Below are 22,925 nucleotides of genomic sequence, written 5' to 3' on the forward strand. Positions count from 1 at the left end.
TTTCTTGCAAAAAAGATTTCATCATACATAAAATTCACTATTTTTGTTTCGAAAATGTTTATCTAAGGTCTACTAAAAAGAAAATTAATTACATGAGCATTTAATCAGGCCAATTTACTATGATAAAAAAATTATTTTATTTTTGGTTAATATGAGGTAGACATGCATGTCTCTTAAATAACCAATATTAGCAATTGAAACTCCCACTCCATATAGTCAAAGGAGTTATCTACAACAGTAACTATGAGAACATTTATGTGCTAGAAGCAACTTTATACTTCTTCATTGGGTCTCCTTCCTTATTTTTAGAGGATTCCTCTATGGCTTTGTCAGTCTCGTGTTCATCGGTAGGATTTGACACTTCTAGCTCTATTGTAACATGCAAAAGAATTAACTTCAATTAGTCCAGTAAAAGAAGCTTGAATTATGATGATAGCGATCCACAACACTGCATTCTACCACCGAAAAATGCTTCACAACATAGATGAACTATAAGTCATCATCAAAGGAAAGACAATATAGGGAAATTCATGGGGTCAAGGCACGTTGCAACTTGATCATACGGACTAAGTCATCATCTCAAATGTATAAAGCTTTCCATGAAATCCTATTTTTTAAATAAAAACAAATATTGTACTACCAAAAATTATTTTAATACTCATAACTACTAAACTATCTTTACCAACAGCAATGCATTAATGTGACGTTGACGTGTTGCGACAGTAAACCAATGCTTAGCATAAATAGAAAAATTTAAATAACTAAAATCAAATATTATTGACCAAGTTTAAAAGAAGTACAAGGAAAAAAATTTTAATACTTTGCGCCAACTTCTAATTTCTACAAGCAAGTATCCTCTATAGTCAATAACCTTGCAGAAAATACAATGTCACCTAGAAAATCATAGAGGACAGTTAACTCTCTTTAACATCATTCATCCCACCAAATTTCTGCAAAATACAAATAAAATCAGCACAAGTAATATCAGCAAGAGAGAGAGAGAGAGAGTTAAACCTGTTGATTATAAAAGAATATCAAATACTGAGAAGTCCCATCCCTTTGAAGTCCAAATCACAACGTTCTCTTGATTACAGAGTGGCAAGTCATTAGATTGGTGCTTAAAAATAAAATATCTTTTCATGACTTATATTTCAGGAATAAAAATTTTCTTTTCATGACTTATATTTCAGGAATTCAAGTAAAATAACATGATTTACAGTTGCGCATACCATATAATATTAAGAAGAATCATGCATAATTATGGTGATTACTGACAACAAATGTTGGAAAAAATTTTTGTGGATACCAAAGTTTACATGAGATACAAGAGGAGAAATAAATGGTTGTCAAATATCCTTTAGACATCATAGAATTAGGGATTACACACATTTGTCCAAAAGAATCTAAATGATGTGATGTGAACTAAGAAGCACAAATATATAGCTAATATGAAGGATATCAAAATATTTTCTGAATTATGAGACTAAATACAAATATAGACCGCGCACCACATGCATGACAAAACATGACATCAAATTTTATCTAATCGAACAAAGTGGTCAGCCACAAGTCTATTTGTTTCATGTGTCATTAAACGTACTAACACAATATAGTTATTTTTAAGATCATGACATGCATGGTATATTATACCATACCTTAGCTAATGTGTAGCACTTAAAAAGCTAACTATAATGAACAAAAATAATGAAATGATAAAAGGCAAGGAAAAAGATGATAGAAATTAACATGAAATATGAAACGCTCAACAGTCAACAGACACAACACATGACATTTGACATGTTAAAGGCCTAATAATGTAATTATAAGGACTTTACTTGCAACATGGTAGAATCTTGTAAATGTACATTTTGCAACCTGAACTCAATAATTTGGTCACAAAAAAACTAAACTTAATGATGACAATTAAATAACTAATACACAATCAAGGAAATACTGGACCATTGATATTTAAATAGCATCCCGAGGAAGGAAGCAAGATCAATAAGAACCTATCTATACACATAGTAATAGAAGAATTTAAAAAACATACAAGCATCTCAAATCTACAATTAATATATTCTGATATAGCATTAATGGGAGGACTGGTGTAGACATAAGATTTAAGTGATATGCTTTCCATAGCTGTACTTGGTACAAAGGGACTTGTTATTAGATTCTTAAGTACATAATTTCATAGCGTATTGTCTTCAACTATTGTACTAATAATCACAAAAAATTCATAAGCTCCTTTAATAATTTCTCTTTCCTTCTCAATCACTACATAACCATCCATGCATATATGTCTATCATGGCCTCACTTGTGTGTTTTAATGAATCTGTGTTAGCATTTCAAAATGCGGCTTTGAGATCTTCTACACGATAGCCGCATGTCTACCTCTGTCATGGTTGAGTGTTACAATAGCACATGACTTTTCTATCACGACAGATAAATAAATCTACATGATAGCCATCTAGCAACTCGAGAGCAGTGATAACTGGTAAATAAATATACATGATAGCAACCTTCATTTACTCTTTCCTTCTCAATCACTGCAGAACCATCTATCTGTGTCTATGATGGCTTCATTTGTTTATTTTCATGAATTTGTGCAAAAACACAAAAAACGTGACCTTGAGATCTTCTACATGACAGCCACAAGTCTACCACTACCATCCTTAAGTGTTACAATAGGATATCAATTTTCCATGATGACTGGTAAATAAATCTACATGACAAGACTTGTGACTTCTTCCTATAGCTTGCAATGTCATGGCATCCTCAATAAGACATAAAGAGGAAAAAGGTTATTCACCATGACAATTACACAGTAAAACTTTTGAAAGAAAAGATAAAGAGATCTCTAAACTATTAACTACAGATCTGTTAAGAAATATTAATCTGAAAAATAAAATAAAAGCCTATAGGATAATAATGCTACAAATAATGGCATCCTGACAATAATGAAATGGTGATTAAAAAGGCATAGAAGATCTCTCGTGAAGTAAACTGAGGATTACAACCTGTATATGTAACCATACCTAAATAAGACACACATCCAACAACAAAATTTTGATTTGATAGATATTGAAAATCTACATGTCAAAGTCTAAAGCAATCCATAGAGATTGCTCTAAAAGCACTCATTAAAAGGAAAGTTGTAAAGGAGAAACAAATTATTTAAAAATGGAATGCATATTTAGTAACGTTCACATAATAATATTTACTTTCAAGAATCAATAGCATTGCCAATGAGAAACCACCTGTCAGTACCAGGTCTTTTTTTTTTTGACCAAGTTAGTACCAGGTCTACTTAAGTACCATAACATGTTTTCAGAATTAATGAAATTATTGCATGCAAATATACTAATTTGCTACATGGTTGATATCTAATAGAGTAAATGGTGAAAACACACAAAAAAAAAGTGCCTGCTATTATTATAAATAAAGTAAAACAAAAAAATAGTGCATGCCTGCTGCTAGCCATTATTTTAGTTCTGAGAGATAAAGACCACGCCAGATTTTAGGGCCTCTTTTCTTTCTTCAATAATCTCTCTGGGGATATCTTTAAGGTAGAAGAAAACTCCAAATACATCATTTCCCAGAAAGAGAAGCATGAAGGAGAAAGCAAAACCTCCCCATATTGTATCAAAAAGACAAGCTTAATCTCGATCCAAAATCAGAGTGACAATACCGTAGTGGGTGCTTTCCTGGAAGGAAAAACAAAAACAAAGAAAACGAATTCATTCAGTTCACTTGCAATGTTAATATATGCATCAAAATTTACTTTAGCCTATCATACAAAGTCAAAGTACTCACTAACCCTTTCCAAATGGTAGCAACAGAATTTCTCAGTTCTTCCAACATAAGACTGCGCTTGTAAATCTGGAAAAAGAAAAAAACCAATATCAGTGCAAACCATAAGTAAAAAAAGAAAAAGTACACCAGAATAATCACAGCCGCTAAAGACTATGTTGATGAAGAAGGAGAGCCAATTGAAAAATTTCATCATTTGGCTTTCTCTATTTCATCCGCATCATCACATGATCAGACCCAAAACCAAAGACACTTAATTTCAAACCTCCAATGTCGAGGGTGGTCACATGTAAAAGAAAAGAAAAGCAACCACAGAGAAGAAAGAAAGGTTCGGGGAGAAATACTCATAGGGAAGAGGTATGAAGAGGAGAGGAATGAAGCGACTGTCAAGGTTGATTGAGCATGACCCCAATCAAAGAACCCAGTAGCGAACAAAAGCAAAAGAGAAGGAAGCGAGACTTATGACCTCAAAGGAGCCAGCGAAGAAAATAGATTAGTGAAAGGAGGGAGGCCGAGGTTTCTTAAAATGGAGGGATAAAGATTTTCGTCATCAACCTCGATGAGGAAGAACGATCTCAGAGCAACTCTAGGGTTTAGATGTCCATCCCTTAGCTTTGCTTCTTGAAAAATAGAGCAGGAGAGGTGAGGTATGAAATAAAGACAAACGTTATCAAATGTTCTAGTTAGAGAGTAAAGAATAAATGAACGAAAGGGGCGGGTGATCGAAGAGGGAAATTTGAATCCGAAAGAATGCTTGTGGAACACGCTAGCCGAAATACCAGAAGACGAAGGACCTTTAATTAATGCCTTGGAAAACTTGCATCGTGGCAAACACTGTTCAAGTACTGCTCATTATCACGTCCCAAACAAAGACAATAGATGGAGCTCAGATCGGGGGAAAAACAGAGAGAGAATAGATGGAGCATTGTTCATTTACTGTAGGTTTACTGTAGGCATACGTGGAACTCACAATTAATGCACACAACAGATGGAGCTCTGATCGGGGGCACAAAAAAAAAGCCATTGACAGAGCACTGTTCATTTATGTAGACATGGCCATCCCGTGATAGTAAAGATAATAGATTTACCAAACATTCATTTATTAAAAATTTATTTGGTTATTATAATAAATTTTTTATTTAAAAATATTTTTTAAAAAGTAATTTAATAAATTAAAAATTATTTAAATTATAATAGTAAAATGTACTTTTGAATGTATAATTATTAAAAAGATATTAATTTATAATGGTTTATAATTTTTATTATATAAATATAATATATTTAAAATATTTAAAAAATATAATAAAGATTTTAAATAATATAAAATTTTATATATAATGCTAAAAATTTAATCTTTAATTATTTGTACTTTTTCATTTATAATTTTAAAAAATGTGATAAAATTTATAATTTTTATTATATTAATGTTAAAAATTAATATGATTAATTACTTAATTTACAATGTTAAAAAACTTGATATTTAATTATTATTATTTAAATGACAACTATATTTTTAATGAATTAACTATTTTTAAATAAAAAAATAAAAAAGTAAAATAATATCTACATTTCAAACCACATTTGAAATCCACAAAAAAAAAATAGAATTTTAAAATTTACATTTTAAATTCATTTCAACCCACTTTTTGAAAGTCATTTTGCCTTCTAAAAAATTACTTAAGCAACTTTTAACATTTTAAAAGTTCATCCCAATATTAAATGAGAGAAAACTAAAAACACCCTCAATATTTATTCCCCGCTAAATTGAATGTTTGTTGCACGCGCTATTAACAAATAAGAGATAAGTGATGATGATTTTTAGATACATTAACAATAATAATATTTTATAAAATAAATTTATGTTATAAAAAATTAAATTATTTGATTTTTTCAGTGGAAATTATTTTATATTTAATTATAATAAAAAATTATTAATTTTAAAAATTCTAATATTTTATATATAATTATTCATAGAATTAAAATTCTTATTCATTATTATAAAATTTTATGGTCTTCGCATCTCCAAATTATGATATTCTTCCTGTTTACGGTATCAAATTATTTTCAGAAAATATTCAAGATAATTTTTTAAAATAATAGAAATTTATTTCTTTAATATTTTAATTATTTAAAAAATTAAATAAATAGCATAAAATATTGAAAAACATTTAAAAAAGTTATTTTTAACATTACAAATGAACATAATAATTGATGATAGATAAATGATAAGTCACGTATACTTCTAATTAGCAGGGGAAAAGGGTATGGCAGTGATATTTTGATTTTTTTTTTTTTTTTAACGCTGCAAGTGAAAATAACAATTGATTGAAAATTATGCGACAAACTTGTCCAATTTGTTAGATGATATCAAACATATTTTTAAATTTTTTTTATTTAATTTATTTCTATCTGTATTTTCTTCCTAGAATCTGATATCTTCCATTAAAAATTGTAGGATGAGCAAGTTTTATATATATAAATATATATATATATATAAAAGTTAAAGTATATTTTTAGTTCTCTAACTTTATATAAAGTTTTAATTTTATTCTTTAATTTTATGAAGCATTTTTTTACTTCTTTGACCCTTACATTGTTAGTTTAAATGATTATTTTTTATGTCTATTACTATTATTTTGAAAAAAAATTAAATTTAATATGTCAATATTTAATAATATTTTTTTAATATTTAAAAATTTAATGTAAAAATTGTTAGAATAAAATTAATATTATTAGGATTAAAGGATTAAAAGATATTTTATAAAGTTAAGAGACTAAAATAAAATGTTATGTAAAGTTAAAGGATTAAATGTAGAATTTAATTTATATATATACTTTTTTTTTGCCAAAGTAAATTGTACTTTATTTACTCTTGGGATTTTTTAAAATTTTCTATTATTTTTTTGCCACGGTCAGGAAAGAGGAGATATTTTTTCATATTTTGTCAAGAGTACAATAAAATATGTACAAATGGTTAAATAATTCAAAAAAAAGTTTTAAAATTATCCTGAATTTAACATATTAAAATTAAAATTTGATAGCTTGAGATTAGAAATGATGAGTTCATGTGTTGGTTAACAGGTATAATAACAACAAATTAAGGGATCAAGCCCAAGGAGCTAACTCATGCTAAATTGCCAATTTACTATCATTGACTTTGAGTCAAATGTAGATTTTTTCTGGAAAAGGATGAGATTTATGCAATGTAAAAAAACATAATGCAATAGAAGCCAAAATATAATTTTAGTTCTTTAATTTTATTTAAAATTTTTATTTAATCCTTTAATTTATAAAGTATCTTTTTAATCCTAACATCATTAGTTTATATGATTATTTTTTATATCCATCATTATTATTTTAAAATATTAAACTTAATATGTTAACATTTGAGAATGTTTTGTTTGATTTAAAAATTTGTTGGGATAAAACTAACAATATTGGGGTTAAATGTTTGAAAGTTAAATTTAAAAATTTTTTGGGATAAAACTAATACTATTAGGGTTAACGAATTAAAAAGATATTTTATAAAATTAAGAGATTAAAATAAAATATTGTATAAAGTTAAAGGATTAAGTGTATATTTTAACTACAACAAAAAACAGGAGATATTTTTTATTTTGTATTATTTTTCCGTAAAGGTTAGAAGACAGGAGATATTTTTTCACCATTTGTTAAGTGTACAATAAAATATGTATAAATGGTTAAATAATTCAAAAAAGAGTTTTAAAATTATCCTGAACTTAGCATATTAAAATTGAAATTCGACAGCATGAGATTAAAAATGATTGGGTTCATGTGCTGGTACGATAAAGGTCAAAGTATAATTTTAGTCATTTAACTTTACATAATATTTTAATTTGATAATTTAATTTTGTAAAATATTTTTTAATTCTTCAATCCTAATATAATTAGTTTCAAATGATTATCTTTTGTATTAATCATTATTATTTTTAAAAAATTAAGGAAAAATCATTCTAAAGTTCCATGGAAGCATTCAAAATATGCTGAAATCCCATGAATTCATCAAATAGCTTTCAGATCCCCAAGGACTTAAGGGTGAATAAGTCTAAAAATAAAATTATTGATTTGTCCTCTACTATTAAAAAAGAAAATTTTGCTTGAACACATGTCTCACGAAACCCATGATTAGCGATACTGAAGATTGATGCATATCCATAATTGTTGATCAGGGTGAGGTAATTTTCACTTCCTTATATCTATGATTATCGCCCTTGTCTTCATCTAAGTGAGGTGGGAGTGTTCATCCATGACTGTAGTATTTCATAGATAGAAAATAATACAGTGATTGTTGAGTAAGTAAACGATTTCATCTGCGTTAATGATTTTAATATTGTTTAAGAGTAGAATAATACTTTTTGGGTATACCTATGATCATTTGATTTGCATAGCTAATGGGTATGGATTTATTTGATGCAACATTGATACATTGAAAAATATCTTATACGAATAACTCTACATGTTATTAATAGTGTATTCTTGTGTTGTCAATATGCTATGGATAGTTGTCGATACACTGTACTGTGCATGATGACTTATAAGAATGCTTATACTACTGGAAAACATGTATTATGCTATGTTTTTTTTTCATATAGAGGACATTTTATATATTATTTTCAAGCATTTGTTATAAGTTTGTTTTGTTGAAAAAACTCTATTATAAAACAATACTGCGTCTTATCAATAATGGATGAATGTATTGTCATTGTATTATGTGTAGTTGTCAATACACTATGCGTGGTGTAAGTTGACCTGTAAGATGGCAAGTTCTTCTGGAAAACATATATTATATTTTTTCATATAGGGGACATTTTCAAAATTATGACCAAGAAAGTATGCAATATGTTGGGGAGAATGTTAGAACAAGAATAATAAAGGAACGAACAATGTATGAAGAATTGACAAGAATGATATCGTTAAATGAGTAGCACAAACATACTCTTGCTTGGCATGGCAAATGAGTAAAATACCTTGTGCACATGCATGTGCATCAGTCAGGCTAGTTTATAGCAATGTGTATAATTTTGTGGATGAATGTTACAAGTTTATAGCTCAACAGTAGATATATGCTAGGATCATGAGGCCGGTGGCCACACATGACTGTCCATATCCATAAGCATTGAAGGTGACAAATTTATTAACCTAAACCTACTTGAAGCTGCCAATGACTATAAGGCTTTTAGGTAGGCCAAAGCATAAAAGAAGGAAATCTCAAATAAAAAACAAAAGGGTTTATCATTATGCAAGATGCTACGAGACTGATCGTACCTTCAAGACTTGCAAAAACCCTAATCCATGTTAGAAATATCAGAGACAAGTGTACTTTTTTGTTTATATATTTGGAATTTTATTTTTTTTATTTATTACACCTAATATATCAACACTTATCACTGAAGAATGCATAGCTTGTCAATGAAGTGATAACTTGTAGTCAATCGGTTCTTGTAACTGGTCAATTTTTAAAGGAAATTATTGCACATAATGTATAGTACTTGTCAATGAAAAATGCATAGCTTGTTAATATAATGATAACTTGTAGTCAATGACCAACGTTAGGTAGTCAACAGGTTCTTGTAACTGTTTGATTTTTAAAGGGAATAACAGCACCTAATTTATTAACACTTGTCAATGGCAAATGCATAGCTTATCAATATAGTGATAACTTGTAGTTAATAGCCAATGGCAAGTGGTCAACAGGTTTTTATAACTAGTTAATTTTTAAAAGAAATAACAGTACTTAATGTATCAACACTTATCAATGGTGGATGCATAGCTTGTCAATATAGTGATAATCACTTCTCAATTACCAACAGCAAATAATCAATAGGTTCTTGTAACTTGTTAATTTTTAAAGGGAATAATAGTACCTAATGTATCAGCACTTGTCAGTGGTAAATGTATAGCTTATTAATATAGTAAGAGCCACTTGTTAATTGCCAACAACAAGTAATCAACAGGTGCTTGTAGTTTGTTGATTTTCAAAGGGAATAACAGCACCTAATGTATTAGCACTAGTCAATAGCGAATGCATGGTTTATCAATAAAGTGAAAACCACTTGTCAATCACAGTTGGCCACTTGTCAACATTTAATTAATAAAATAAACTATTTGCCATATTTACAAACTTGTAATCACCATTCATAATGACAATGTCTAAATTAACTACATGAAATGGGCTAACTATATAAAATGACACGATTATTAATAAAGTTATATCTTAAAGTTCTATAAATAATTTTTTATTTTCTCTTCTTCCTTTCTTAGGATCTTTCTAATGAGAGCATAACTTCGTGTTCCTTTACGTTGTTATAATGACTCAATAGCCACCACAAGAATTATATCTTCTTTGTATAGAGGTCATTCTGCACACAAGTCAGTCTTATAAGGTATAACAGAGATTTTTCAACAAAATAAGCTTGTATTAAATGTTTGACAATAATATATAAAATGTCCTGCGTATAAAAAAAACATAATACATGTTTTTCAATAGTATAAGCATTCTTATAAGTCATCTTGCACGATACAGTGTATCAACAACTATCCATAGCATACTGACAATATAAAGAATGCACTATTGACATCATGTAGAGTTATTCGTATCAGATATTTTTTAACATATCAATGTTGTACCAGATAAATCAATACCCATTAGCTATGTAAATCAAATGATCACAGGTATACCTAGAAAGTATTATCCTACTTTTAAACAATAATAAAATCATTAACGCATCGAAATCGTTTACTCACTCAACAATCATTGTATTGTTTTCTGTCGATGAAATACTGCAGTCGTGGATGAACACTCCTACCTCACTTAGATGAAGACAAGGGCGGTAATCATAGATACGAGGAAGTGAAAATTACCTTACTGTGATCAATAATTATGAATATGTATCAATCTTCAGTATCGTTGATCATGGGTTTCGTGAAATATGCGTTCAAGTAAAATTTCTTTTTTAATGGTAGAGAACAACTTATTAATTTTATTTTTAGACTCATTTACCCTTAAGTCCCTAGGGATCTGGCACCTATTTGATGAATTCATGAGGTTTCAGTGTATTTTGAATGCTTCCATGGGACCTTGGAATGATTTTTTCAAAAAATAAACTTAATATGTCAACATTTAAGAATATTCTATCAATATTTAAAAGGATTCAACATTTAAGAATATTCTATCAATATTTAAAAGGATTAAAAAATATTTTATTAAATTAAGGGACTAAAATAAAATGTTATATGAAATTAAAAAAAAGTGTATATTTTAGCCTGCAACAAAAATACTAACAGCTTGCAAGGTAAGAAACTGGGGGAAAATGCAAAGAGATGGAAAGCTACATTACACCAGGGGCTAGATTTCTAAAGTAATTTTTGGCTAGGAAAGTTAGAGCCGGTAATTCGGGCGGGCCGGGCTTATTCGGACCGGGCTCAATTCGGGCCGGGCTTATTCGGATCGGGCTTAAAAAATCCTACTCTTTCTAAAAAGCCCATATAGCCAAGCCCGGCCCTAACATCTTTGGGCTTCGGGCTTATTCGGGCTGGCCCGAATACCCGGAACTTTTTTTAAAATATTTTTTATTTTTTAATCAATTTAAATTTTTCAATAATTTTATTAAGCATAAAATATTTTTTAACTTAAAAGGCATAAAAAATAATAACTTATTAACTTTGTAGTTAAGTACTTAAGTAACTCTGTTACTATTTTATTGTATTATATGCAATTTATTCATGAATGTTTCCTTTACTTGTAAATTGATGTCTTATTTATTTAAATATTTCCCTTATCATGGTTATATAAAAATATTTATATATTTTAATTGAATCATATTATTTTAATTATGATCAAATTAATCTCAATTTAACTACGGTTAGACCACTAATTTAAAATTATTGTCCTAATTAGTTCAAAGTTTTTAACAACTATTAAATAAACTGTACTTTTTATTTTTAAGAATATGAGAAAATAGCCATCATTATATTATATAAAACAAAATCATTTAATTATGAGTAAAATATTATTTTTTTTAAATTTTTTCTTTAACCTTTTATATTATTTAAGTCTTATATATAAAGGGTATTTACTTTAGTTCATTTTTAATTTTTAACTAAGTCTGACATGGATGATAATTATATAATTATTTAAAAATATAAGTTTATTTATTATATTTGTTTAGTAGTAGAGCCGGAATTTATACATGCCCAAAATTTATTTTTAAAATTATTTTTAATTTAAAATTAATTATCTTATTTTATAAAAAAATAAAATATAATTTTTTGAACAAGAAAATGGTGTATATGACTCAATTTTTCTAAAAAAAAGATTGAGTCTTAAAGTATAAAAATTAATATTAAAATATATTTTAATTATTATTTTGAGATATTTTATTTGATTAAAAATTATAAAAATAGAAAATATAATATTTTTATTTTTTAAAAAATAACTATTGTAATACACTCAAATATATGGTATTTTAAAATAAAATGATATAAAACTTTAAAAATAATTAATATTTATTGTATTATATATATTTTTTAAAATGTATTTTTTCTATTTGGGTATTCGGGCCAAGCCCGAACCGGCTTGGCCCGAATTTTCTCGGGCCTATTCGGGTAGGCCCCCCGAATAGGCTCGAACAATAAAAAAATATTATTTTATTCGGGCTCGGGCCTAAATTTTTCGGGCGGGTTCGGGTTGGCCCGTCGGGTTTGGCCCAAATTACCGGCTCTAAGGAAAGCATGGTTAAGGGCATATCTGGATACACATATAGAATTATTTTGGATCCAAAATCATGATTTTAAAAAAATTTTATTCAAACATCTCCAATTTTTTAAAACTTGATTTGCCTTCAAAAGTTCTATTTGGTATAAGTTATCCTTTTCTCAACTTTTGTATCAATTATCAGCATTTAAGTATTTTTTTCATTTGATAATTTATAATTGATTTTTAAGAATTGTCCTGATACCTTTATGCTATGCTTGGCTCAGAGGAGAAAATAAAAATAAGAGAAAATTAGAGGAGAGAAAATGAAAAGAGGAAAAAAATAGAGGGATGTCATTTTCTTTTATTGTGTCTGGTTGAGCAAAAGAAAGCAAGGACAATAAAAAAATTATTACTTTTATATAGACAATAGTAATCTTTTTATTCATAAAAATATTTATATATAATAAGATTTAATATTTTAACATATTATATACCTAATAATTTCTATTGAATAAAAATATAATTACAAATTATTTTATTCACTATAGAAAAAATTATTTTATCTAATTTATAATTTTATTTATTAAATTATTAAACATATAATAACATTAAAATTTTCAAGCTACAATCAAATACAAGAAACTTAACAAAAAAATTTAGAATTAATATTTGTTTAATTAATCTAAAAATTAAATATATGGCTTATTTAACAAAAATCTACGATCAAAACATAACTATAATAAAAATATCAAATGTTAATTCAGTAGTCAATAAATTTTATAATAATTAATTTTTTTATATAAGATTTAAATATAATTCTTTCAATTTAAAAATGGGTGAGTAAATTTAAAAATGATTTTTTTTTTCAAAATCTCTCTATTGAAGAGAAAAATTGACATAAAAATATATGAGTCCTACATTCTTTTTGTTTTTTTCACTTTTTCCCTCCCACTCAATCTTCTTTTCATTCAAGCATAACATTAATTATTAAAATTTATTTCAAAAAATATTATTTAAATATCACCACATCACATTTTATTGATCAATTTTTTGTAATTGGAATTCAAACACACTTTAAGTATAGACTCAGATGCAGATTTGATTAGCAGAATCTGCTGTTTACCCGGCAAATAGAATTGTAAGTGCAAATCATGGCGCCGCTTTGTGCTGGTGTTTTGGCTCTAATAACCTCATTTTGTCCCGCGAGAAAATTTAGGCATACTAATCTTCCAATTGAGAACTTGAAAATTCCTTTAGCCAAAAACGAAATCGACGGTAAAACAGATAAAAACCAAGATAAATCTGTCCTCATTTTTATGTAAGCGTTTATTTTATTTTATTTTCTTTGATTTTTAATGCAGTTTTATTTACTGTTGATCACATAACATGATACATTTTTAAATTTTTTTGGTATAAAAAGAAACTCATCCCAAAAAAAAAAAATGTGGGGGTTTTATTATTTTATCATCATTCTCATTTAATACAATTTGTTCTGGCAGTTTTCCAGCTGTTTTCCCATTTCTTTCCCAGGAAAGCAACAGCCGCCATTATTGGTGACAGTGGTGCATTCTTCCTCTCCTTTCTGGAGCGATACACTTTGTTTCCATCGAATGTTTACAGACGCTCTGCAGATTTGATCCATATTCTCTTTCTCGGCACTGAGACTCTGGGTAATTAATCATTCCTTTTGTCTTGGGCTAGGGTTTGCATTTTTACTGAGGTGTGCAATTTCGTTTTGGGTACTAATTCGTCTGCGTGCGAACTGCGAGTGCATAAAATACATTGTTAGCGACTAATTATTGTTCATCATGCTGTTGAATTGTTCGCAGGGAAGTTTTGGTGGAATAGTTTGTCCAGAATGGGGGAACTGGTTCCAATTTACTTCAGTGTTGTCGCTTTCTTGTGCACAAGTGGAGCTATTGCTTTGGCTGCTCTGCACATATACAGGCACCTCTTGAATTACACTGAGCCTACTTATCAGCGGTTTATTGTTCGTATTATCTTTATGGTCCCGGTGAGTGATTCTACGATGTTGTCTTCCTTTCTCTGCTTTTTGATCGTGGGCGTGATTAGCATTTAAAATTTATATTACGCGAGAAAAACCGTTTGCTGTTGTTATTAGTTCATTGCATAACTCTAGGTTTAATCCCTGTTTATCTTATTTGAAGAATAAATGGTTTTCACGGTTACTGGTTTATCATCTTTGGGATTGCATCTATGGTACATGAAATGTGCGGTGCTTGATTTTTTTTTTTTAAAAACTTATATGTCTTATGATAAGCTTTCAGAGTTGCGGGATATATAAAGAGGGCGTTGTTTGTCTAAATGGAAACTGGGGTTCCTGTCTAATCTGTGCAAGTTTTATTTTGTTTGACAGGTCTATGCATTGATGTCTTTCTTGTCACTCGTTCTACCTGAGAGTTCAATCTATTTTAATTCCATTCGTGAAGTGTAAGTTCATCTCAGTTTCTGTATTTGTGTCGGTCACTGAATTATCCATTCTGTATTTTAATTCCATGTGTAGGCTATTTTGGTTTTTACTATACTGAATCATCTCTCGAGCACACAGCATGGCATTTTTTATTTTTCTTTTGGTAAGCTGGTACGGCCAAACAGTGCGTTTCTTAGAAAAGCATTTCATCCGTCATGTATGTGACAAAGGGGTTGAAAGTGAGCACCATGGAATGGAAAACTGGACCGGACTGGCTGGGTTGACTTGTGAATTGGCCTCTCCACTGGTCCGGGTTTCTAGTTAACCCAATTTGGCAGTGACCCGGCTTATCCTAGCTGACCCAGGGTCAACTCAGGGTAATCGGGTGGGTAACCTGACGGGTTGTTGGGTTGACTGGTCACCTTTCTTTTTTTTAAGGGTAGAACCCCCAAAAAAATAAAAAAAAAACTTTTTTAACTTAAAAAACCTTTTTTGGGGTTTTTAATTTTTTTAACTTAACTCTAAAAATTAAAAAAAAAAAACTAAAAAAGGATTTAGAAAATGAATTTAGTCTTCGAGTCTTGGCATTTGAAAAACAAAGGCTTCTCTAAGTCCTGAATCTCTAGTGGATGAAACCATGGATGCTTCATCAATTCTCGAGAGAGATTATGAAGGTTTAAATCTACTATCGAGTGTCTAATACAAGTATATAACATTAAAGCTCCATCAAATTTTTTTACACATTCATTAGTATTAATTCTTGTTTGTTGTAGGTAATGAATATAGGAATGTTCCAAAGCTCTCATCTTTGCCTAATGATATTGCTAATGGTTCTAGTTTTTGTTATTCAACTCCTAATGTCTCAATGCCAAGAGATTTGAATGAAGTTAATGGTGATTTTGGTATTGGTAATTATTAGTTTTAGAATTTTTGATGATTGAAGGATTGTAATTGCAAGGATGAATATTTAAAATGTTGTATTTTATTATTTTTCGAGTTTTGGGTGGTTGTATTTCTATAATTATTGTTTGTATCTTGTATTGGAAATTAATCTTGGATTTAGTTGAATGTTTTCATGATTACTGTCTTTTTATTTAAATTATATTATTTTAATCATGACCAGTTTATCTTTTGGGTTGACCCCCGGTTCAACTCCAGTTGAATCACTAAGCCGTGACCCATTGGCTTGATCGGTCCGGTTTTTGGTACCTTGGTGAGCATCGTTGCTGAGCAATGCTCACGAATACAGTCACAAGAGTGGGATGGCACTGCATTTTCTTCCAACTCCTTTGTCTCTAGTTTTAGTTCATTCTATGAGTATTTACTTCTCCCTCATGGGCAGCTTGTTTTGAGAGTTGATTTTTGGGAATTACAGTCGTTAACTAGGATGCTTATTTATTAATTTTTCATTTGCTACTGTTTCAGGTATGAAGCTTGGGTCATTTATAATTTCTTTTCGTTGTGTCTAGCATGGGTTGGTGGTCCTGGAGCAGTGGTTGTAAGTTTGAGTGGCCGGGTTCTGAAGCCATCATGGTATCTGATGACTTGCTGCTTTCCACCTATTCCGCTGGATGGGTGGGTTACTTTAAACATGATGCATATCTTTGGATTTAAATCTTTTATTCTTGAAATAGTTGTGATTTTATTTTCTCAAAACTGCACCCTTAAACTTTTCTTGGAGATTTTGAAGTACCTAACATCTTGATATTTGAAAGCGGTTTGCAAGATGAAAATTTTACTGTAGATATTTGGAAAATGTGAACCTGGACATTCCATATAAGCAAGGAATTTTTGAATTGTGACCCACTTGTATCATGGCATGGTCATATCCTAGTTGTTGACATCTCTTATTTTTGGAACTTTGCTGCAGGCGTTTTATACGGAAATGCAAGCAAGGTTGCCTGCAGTTTGTGATCTTGAAGCCCATTTTAGTTGTTGTCACACTTGTGCTTTATGCAAAGGGGAAATATAGAGACGGAAATTTTAGTCCAATGCAATCGTACTTATATCTCACAATCACATATACAATCTCATACACGATGGCTCTTTATGCTCTTGCATTGTTTTATGTGGCATGCAAGGATCTTCTTCAGCCATTCAATCCAGTCCCGAAGTTTATCATTATAAAATCTGTTGTATTCCTGACTTATTGGCAGGTGAGTAAAATAACCCTTGGGAAAAAGGATGACTTGTTTGATCTTGAGATTGTTATTATTTGTTTGTTTGGAGTATGAATTGCTGAACCTGCCCCCTCCAGGGGGAAAAAAGAAAAGGAGAGAAACATAGATAGAAAATTAATGTCTTTGCAGCTGTATTCTGGGATTTAATAATTCTTCAAGAAGAGACACTGGATATAGTCTGCAATCGCATTTCTTGTTTCTGATTGTAAGAATTGAGGAAGCAGAGGCGCTGTGTAATTTATTTATTAATATACGTTCCAAAAGTTGAGTTTGCTGTCTGGGTGAGCATAAAACTTAAAACGTATGTTTCCTTGTGAAAGTTATCTATAGTCATACTTGTCTGTCATACATCTAGATTTAAATTTGTTATATCTTCTGCATGTGTCTTTCTTTCAGGTCTGTTGTTTTTTCTAATTTTAGTCAATAGTCAAGATTCATGCACTAATTTACAATTCACAGCATCGTGTTTGTTTCCTATGATGCCTAGAATGAATGTTATTTCTATGTTTAGACCATTCAATTTGATGTGAACTGGTGTTTATTCTCTATTTATCCGATAGGTTTGAACCAGGGTGATGTTGCCTTGTCCGCTCCACATTTTAGTGTGTTAATTTTTCATTTCTGCCAAATTGAGATTTGTCTATTTTGCTTGATACTTATTTCTTTATAACCATGGTGATTTTGTCTCGTTCACATTTTAGGGTGTTTTAGTTTTCCTTGCTGCGAAGTTGAGATTTATTCAGGGTGCGGAAGAAGCTGCTCTACTTCAAAATTTTATCATTTGTGTTGAGATGCTTGTCGCTGCTGTGGGTCACTTTTATGCGTTTCCATACAAAGAGTATGCTGGTGCTAACATAGGTGTAACCCGTGGTTTCACAGCTAGCCTGGGGCATGCCTTAAAGTTGAATGATTTTTACCATGACACAGTCCACCAGGTGAGTCTTCTGTTTTATATATCTTGTGTATGGTTTTTTGCACTGGTAGTACGTGGCTGGCCATGCATCAGGGTTATTGCCTGGTTTAGCTACCACTAAGCTGCAATTCTCCCGTTTGGATCTTGTTGGGAAGAATGTGCTGATTCGACTAAAACTTCTGGCAGTTTGCACCAACATATCATGAATATGTTCTCTATAGTAACAGTGAAGGCGAGGAGGGAGCAAGGAAGTATAGGTCGCGGACTTTTGTTCCAACGGGCCCAGAGATGGATAGTGCTAGAAGAAATAAAGCGATATCTGGGAGTAAGTTAGATGACATACAACTCTCTTGTGTCTCTCCATTTAGTCCTAGCACTCCCATGAACTCTGGCTCTGCATCTGATGCCCCTCATTCTACTGAAACGGGATCTTCCTTGCTTGTGGATATATCAAATTCTGTGCCTCTGCCATACGATATCGCCCTTGTTGAGCTGGATCCGTCTAGTTACCCGGAAAAAGTTCCTGCAGCTGATAAAGATAGTAATAGGTGATTTTGACAGGCCCTTTGGATATGTTGTTGCCTGAGACAGAAGAATTTGCGGGGTGGGAGTTGAACATTTCCGTTGTGGTGGAAGATAGCTAACTGTTCTTTGCGTATTCTTGTGAAGAATGGGTGCTGTGCTCCCTGCGTCAACTAGGTCGATGTGACTTCGCAGCCCTCAATCTGCCACAGCCCCTAGCGGAAGTGCAAAGCGGTCCTCAACTCAGATTGTGATTGTCTCCAGTGAGTGCATCTTTTGTGCGTGTTGTAGATAGAAAACCTAGTGTCACGATTCAAAGGTAACACATACTCAGCGCGCTGGAATCAACATCAATTTATTGATTTATTTATTCTTTGCACATTCAAATTATCTTTTTTTTTTATAGAAAAAAATTAATCTTTTAATCCTTCAACTTTTAGTTCACTTGTAATTCAGTTTCTCAATTATGATTCGATCCTTCAACTATGACTCGCTTATTATTCGGTCCCACAATTATGACTCGCCTATAACTCAGTTTCTCAACTTTTGAATCACTTACAAATTAATTCTTAAACTTTTGTTAATTTTTTTTATGTTAGCTTATATTTTATATTAATGAATAAGGGAAGGATATTTTAAAATACTATATAAGCATTTTTTTATTCCTCTTATTTAATAAAAATTTTTTTTTAAAAAAATTAAAAAATAAGGATCGAATTGTAAGTAAATTAAAAATTGAGGGATTGAGTCGCAGTGAGTCATAATTGAGAGATTGAGTTATAAGTGAGTTAAAAGTTAAAAGATTAAAAAATTAATTTTTTTTTTAATGACATGCATATCATTGTTTTGATTGTATTAATTTAAATAATTTTTTATTCTTTACAAAAACAGGAGGGGAAGAGATAAAATTATATTAAGAAAGAAAGTGTATAAAAGAGGCGCACTTTGCTCTAGTTATTTTATTCCTTATATAGTTTCAAGCAAGCAAACCCTAAGGCAGAATATAAAGCCACGTATGCATTACAATAAAGAGTAATGAAGCCCATTCTAATGTTTTGCTTATCGGGCTTTCATATTATTGGGCTTCACTGAAGCCAGAACTTTAACAGAAAGAAAACAAAAACTCATTTTGTATCTCATTATTTAAAAAATTTATTTGCATGATCGATAATAATTACATTTAAATTCAAACTTATTATTTTTTTCATAGAAGAGGGGCAAAGCTTGAAATCATGGCAAATAAACTCCGCCAGAGTTGTTAAGTGAAGGCTTGTCAGAGAAGTCCGCTTTAGAATATGGAATAATTTCTAGAAAAAAAAAAGGAATAAAATTGTTATGAATTAAGGCCACGTGCTTATTCAAATAGAATGGAATGTAATAAATTAAAAAAATAAAAATAAAAATAAAATGATCAAAGAGGATAGATGAGTATATTCATAAAAAGAATAGTAATTTAGTTTATGGAGTTGAGAATTATAATTCATGAGATTGTTGGAGGGCGTAATGATTTTCACATTTGTAGTATATATTAATAAGTTTTATCATATTTATCATAAAGAAAAAGGTGATTTAATTTATTTTTGTTTTGATTTTTTCAATTCATTCTATTTTATTTTATTCTTGTAAACAAACGTGACTTACAAGTCTCGTTTATTTTATGTTTGGTAGGTGATAAAAAGCTAATATGTTATCTTCATCTGCAGGCAGTTCTATCCCCCATTTTTGTTATGAATTATGATCAATCCCCTTGAAGGCAGAAGATACATGCCCCACTCTTTTTTTTTTGGGTAAGAGAAGATGCTAAAGCCCAAAGAAGCTTGCCCAGTTTAGTTATAAAGTCTGGCGATAAAAAAAAAAAAAAGTTAAGAAGGGAACAGGAAGTCGTTTGGTTCCAAAAAAATATAAAGAATATAGAAAAAGAAAAAACGTATAAAGGGAAACACAAAAGGCAGGTGATCTTTTTTCTTTTTCGACCGTAAAAGGGTCTTCAACAACTTATCTGACCGCCCACGCGTTAAAGTGCTCGTAATAATTTAAAAAGACGGCTAAAAATGAACAAGAGAAGAAGGGTGGGTGGCTGGTCAGAAAAAAAACGACGTTGCGTTTGGCTTCTGCGGCGTCGCACCGGTTCGCTAGCTATGTAGTGTAGACAACGTAAGCAGAACATTAGGTACATGGAACTTCAACGCCTATATGAGTCTTCACAAATCCTAATTACATCTTCTCCACTTTCTTTCCTTTCCCATGTGCGCGTATTTATTTTTTTTGCTTCATTTAGGAACTGTTGAGCGGACGGCTAGCATGGGCTTCATTGACTCTGAAGGATGGCTTCAAAATCAACTTCTCTGATTCAATTTTACTTATATGCGAATATCGTCTGAACTCTGAGCACCCTGTTGTGTACCCATGTTTTTTTTTTTAAAAAAAAATTGATTTTGAAGCCATTTTCCAAGTCAGTGAAACCAGGTGGAAAAAATAAAAAGTAAAAGAAATTGAGCGAACAGGAAGTGATTCTTGAAGACATGAATAATGCCCAAAGAGGAGTGATCAAGTTCGGGGGACGAATCTCTCCATTTTTTTCCTTTCATTTTTTTTTATTTTTTTTCATTTCAATCATTTATTAATTTTATATTTTTAAAACATTTATTTAATAAAATAATATGGATAATTGAGAAGAAAAAAGTGAAGGGAAATGAAAAAAAAAAATGAAGAGACGCTTGATCCAACCAAGTTCAGGGAAAGAGAGAGAGAAGAGAGACGAAAAGTCACTAGAAATGATTCAATTTTCTTTTTGATAAAAAGAAAGAGACAATTTTGAAAGTAAAAGATGCCTTACAATTTTTTTTTTTAATCCACGTTGGAGGCAATTTATTCCTGTTCTAGCTACTATCGGATATTAAATGTGCTTTTATTGTCAAAATGCCTATGAATACAGCATGGTTTTACCTGAAGTATATATATATATATATACAGAGAGAAAATTCTAATAAGTGCAAATTAATATATATATATATATATACATACACACACATATAATTATGTGAATGTGATAGGGTTAACTTAAATAAATAGAGTAAGAAAGTAAGTAGATTTAAAAATTTAGATGATAAATAAAAAATCGGAAGTCAAATTTTAATCATGTTAGCGACCATTTTCTCCATCCTCTTGGCTTCCAGATGTACGTATTTATGTTGTCTCTGTTTGGAGACATTCTTGCTTCTTCTCGTTCACTTTAAGAAGGACCGAAGCGATTTGTTTCGTCACCAGTCATCAGGCACCGCGCAGGTTCTCCCAGTCTCTGAGGTGGCACAGTGACCGCCATGATAAAGTACGGTGAGAGTCAAGTGATGACGGTGAACCCAATATTCCGAAGCGAATCTCTTGGGTACTGCTTGCCGGAGCAGAGCTACTCCATGATGGAGAAGAGGCAGCTATTCCTCAGAAGCTATCAGTTCTGTCGAAAGAAGAGCGTTGCAGAGAGAATCAAAGGGTCATTGGCGCGTGCGAAGAAAGCTGTGTGGCTGAGCTGGCTACGATCCGCTCTGGGGCTGAGGAAGTTAGTGTTTTCCAGGTTCCAATGCGGCTTCCATTACCGTCGCCGGAGGTTCTTCCGCCTCTTCAACGTCTATCCCTGCCGCAGAAGCGACTCTTGCTTTTTCTAGACCAGTCCTTTTCATCTTGTCTTCTTAGGTTTAATTTGATTCTTCATACAGCTGCTTCCTCATGATTCTTCGTTTGTTCATGTCTTCTCTCTCCCGTGGTTACCAGAAGAAATTGAATCAATTCAGAATTTTGAGTCTTGCGGCCCTATGGTTATGGGGAAATTTCTTTTCTTTTTCTGTTTCTGAATTGCCAGTTGTTTAGATGAACGTGGTTTAGGAAGCTCAATCCATGGCTCAAAGAGCAGAGGGAAAATCTTTCCTCCTTCCCGGACACAGTCATTTAATTAACCACTAATTTTGTAGAGACGATAACAAAAACAAGTTTAATGCTCTGAAAACTGTCAAAATTTGGATATTAGATCTAATGAACATTTTTCCCCCCTTTCCCAGCAACAAATATCAACTAAGTAAAGATCCCAAAATAATCTGAAACGAATATATAGGACGAAGCTCTCTGGCATTGGTAAGATTTTGCTCCGGCGAGCCCACCGGAATTAGGGATTTGGATTCACCTTCATGGATCCTAATCGCATTATTATGAAATATGAGTATTTTATCTGTAACTTCATCGTTCATTATCTAAATTAATTAATAAGGTATCCATGGTTAATAATTTTAGAGTAAAATATTTTGATCACTCCTTTATTTTACCTTAATTATAAATATATTCTTTTTATTTTTAAAATT

General features: G+C 30.8%; 2 protein-coding genes and 1 long non-coding RNA gene across 6 annotated transcripts; 2 read left to right on the top strand and 1 right to left on the bottom strand.

The window, feature by feature from the left end:
* Positions 1-163: 163 nt before the first annotated feature.
* Positions 164-4,644, bottom strand: LOC129307205 (uncharacterized). 4 transcript variants are annotated; one of them, XR_008592312.1, is made up of 5 exons: positions 4,159-4,644; positions 3,822-3,883; positions 1,015-3,708; positions 872-950; positions 164-369 (listed from the first exon to the last, which is right to left on the bottom strand). It is a non-coding gene; the product is annotated as an uncharacterized LOC129307205 (long non-coding RNA). The 4 variants fall into 4 exon arrangements; XR_008592311.1 differs by having other exon boundaries at positions 894-3,708; XR_008592309.1 differs by lacking the exon at positions 164-369 and having other exon boundaries at positions 753-3,708.
* A 9,394-nt stretch (positions 4,645-14,038) lies between these two features.
* Positions 14,039-18,963, top strand: LOC129305060 (uncharacterized). The gene is made up of 7 exons (XM_054944973.1): positions 14,039-14,200; positions 14,360-14,544; positions 14,908-14,981; positions 16,387-16,536; positions 16,832-17,117; positions 17,843-18,076; positions 18,241-18,963. The coding sequence occupies exons 2-7, from the start codon at positions 14,389-14,391 to the stop codon at positions 18,604-18,606; spliced, it is 1,266 nt and encodes a 421-aa protein (XP_054800948.1). The 5' UTR covers positions 14,039-14,200; positions 14,360-14,388; the 3' UTR covers positions 18,607-18,963.
* Positions 18,964-21,550: 2,587 nt separating this feature from the next.
* Positions 21,551-22,372, top strand: LOC129304741 (uncharacterized). The gene has a single exon (XM_054944507.1). The coding sequence runs from the start codon at positions 21,897-21,899 to the stop codon at positions 22,236-22,238; it is 342 nt and encodes a 113-aa protein (XP_054800482.1). The 5' UTR covers positions 21,551-21,896; the 3' UTR covers positions 22,239-22,372.
* The last annotated feature ends 553 nt before the right edge of the window (positions 22,373-22,925 follow it).

This window comes from Prosopis cineraria, unplaced genomic scaffold (genome assembly GCF_029017545.1).
Source record: "Prosopis cineraria cultivar Desert tree isolate PC_DT_omini unplaced genomic scaffold, ASM2901754v1 PC3, whole genome shotgun sequence".
Classification (NCBI taxonomy): domain Eukaryota; kingdom Viridiplantae; phylum Streptophyta; class Magnoliopsida; order Fabales; family Fabaceae; genus Prosopis; species Prosopis cineraria.

Coding starts and splice junctions, on each gene's coding strand:
- LOC129305060 (XM_054944973.1), top strand. CDS start 14,389: ATGGGGGAACTGGTTCCAATTTACTTCAGTGTTGTCGCTTTCTTGTGC. Junction 14,982..16,386: donor TTTAATTCCATTCGTGAAGT/GTAAGTTCATCT, acceptor CTACTGTTTCAG/GTATGAAGCTTGGGTCATTT. Junction 17,118..17,842: donor TATTCCTGACTTATTGGCAG/GTGAGTAAAATA, acceptor TTCACATTTTAG/GGTGTTTTAGTTTTCCTTGC.
- LOC129304741 (XM_054944507.1), top strand. CDS start 21,897: ATGATAAAGTACGGTGAGAGTCAAGTGATGACGGTGAACCCAATATTC.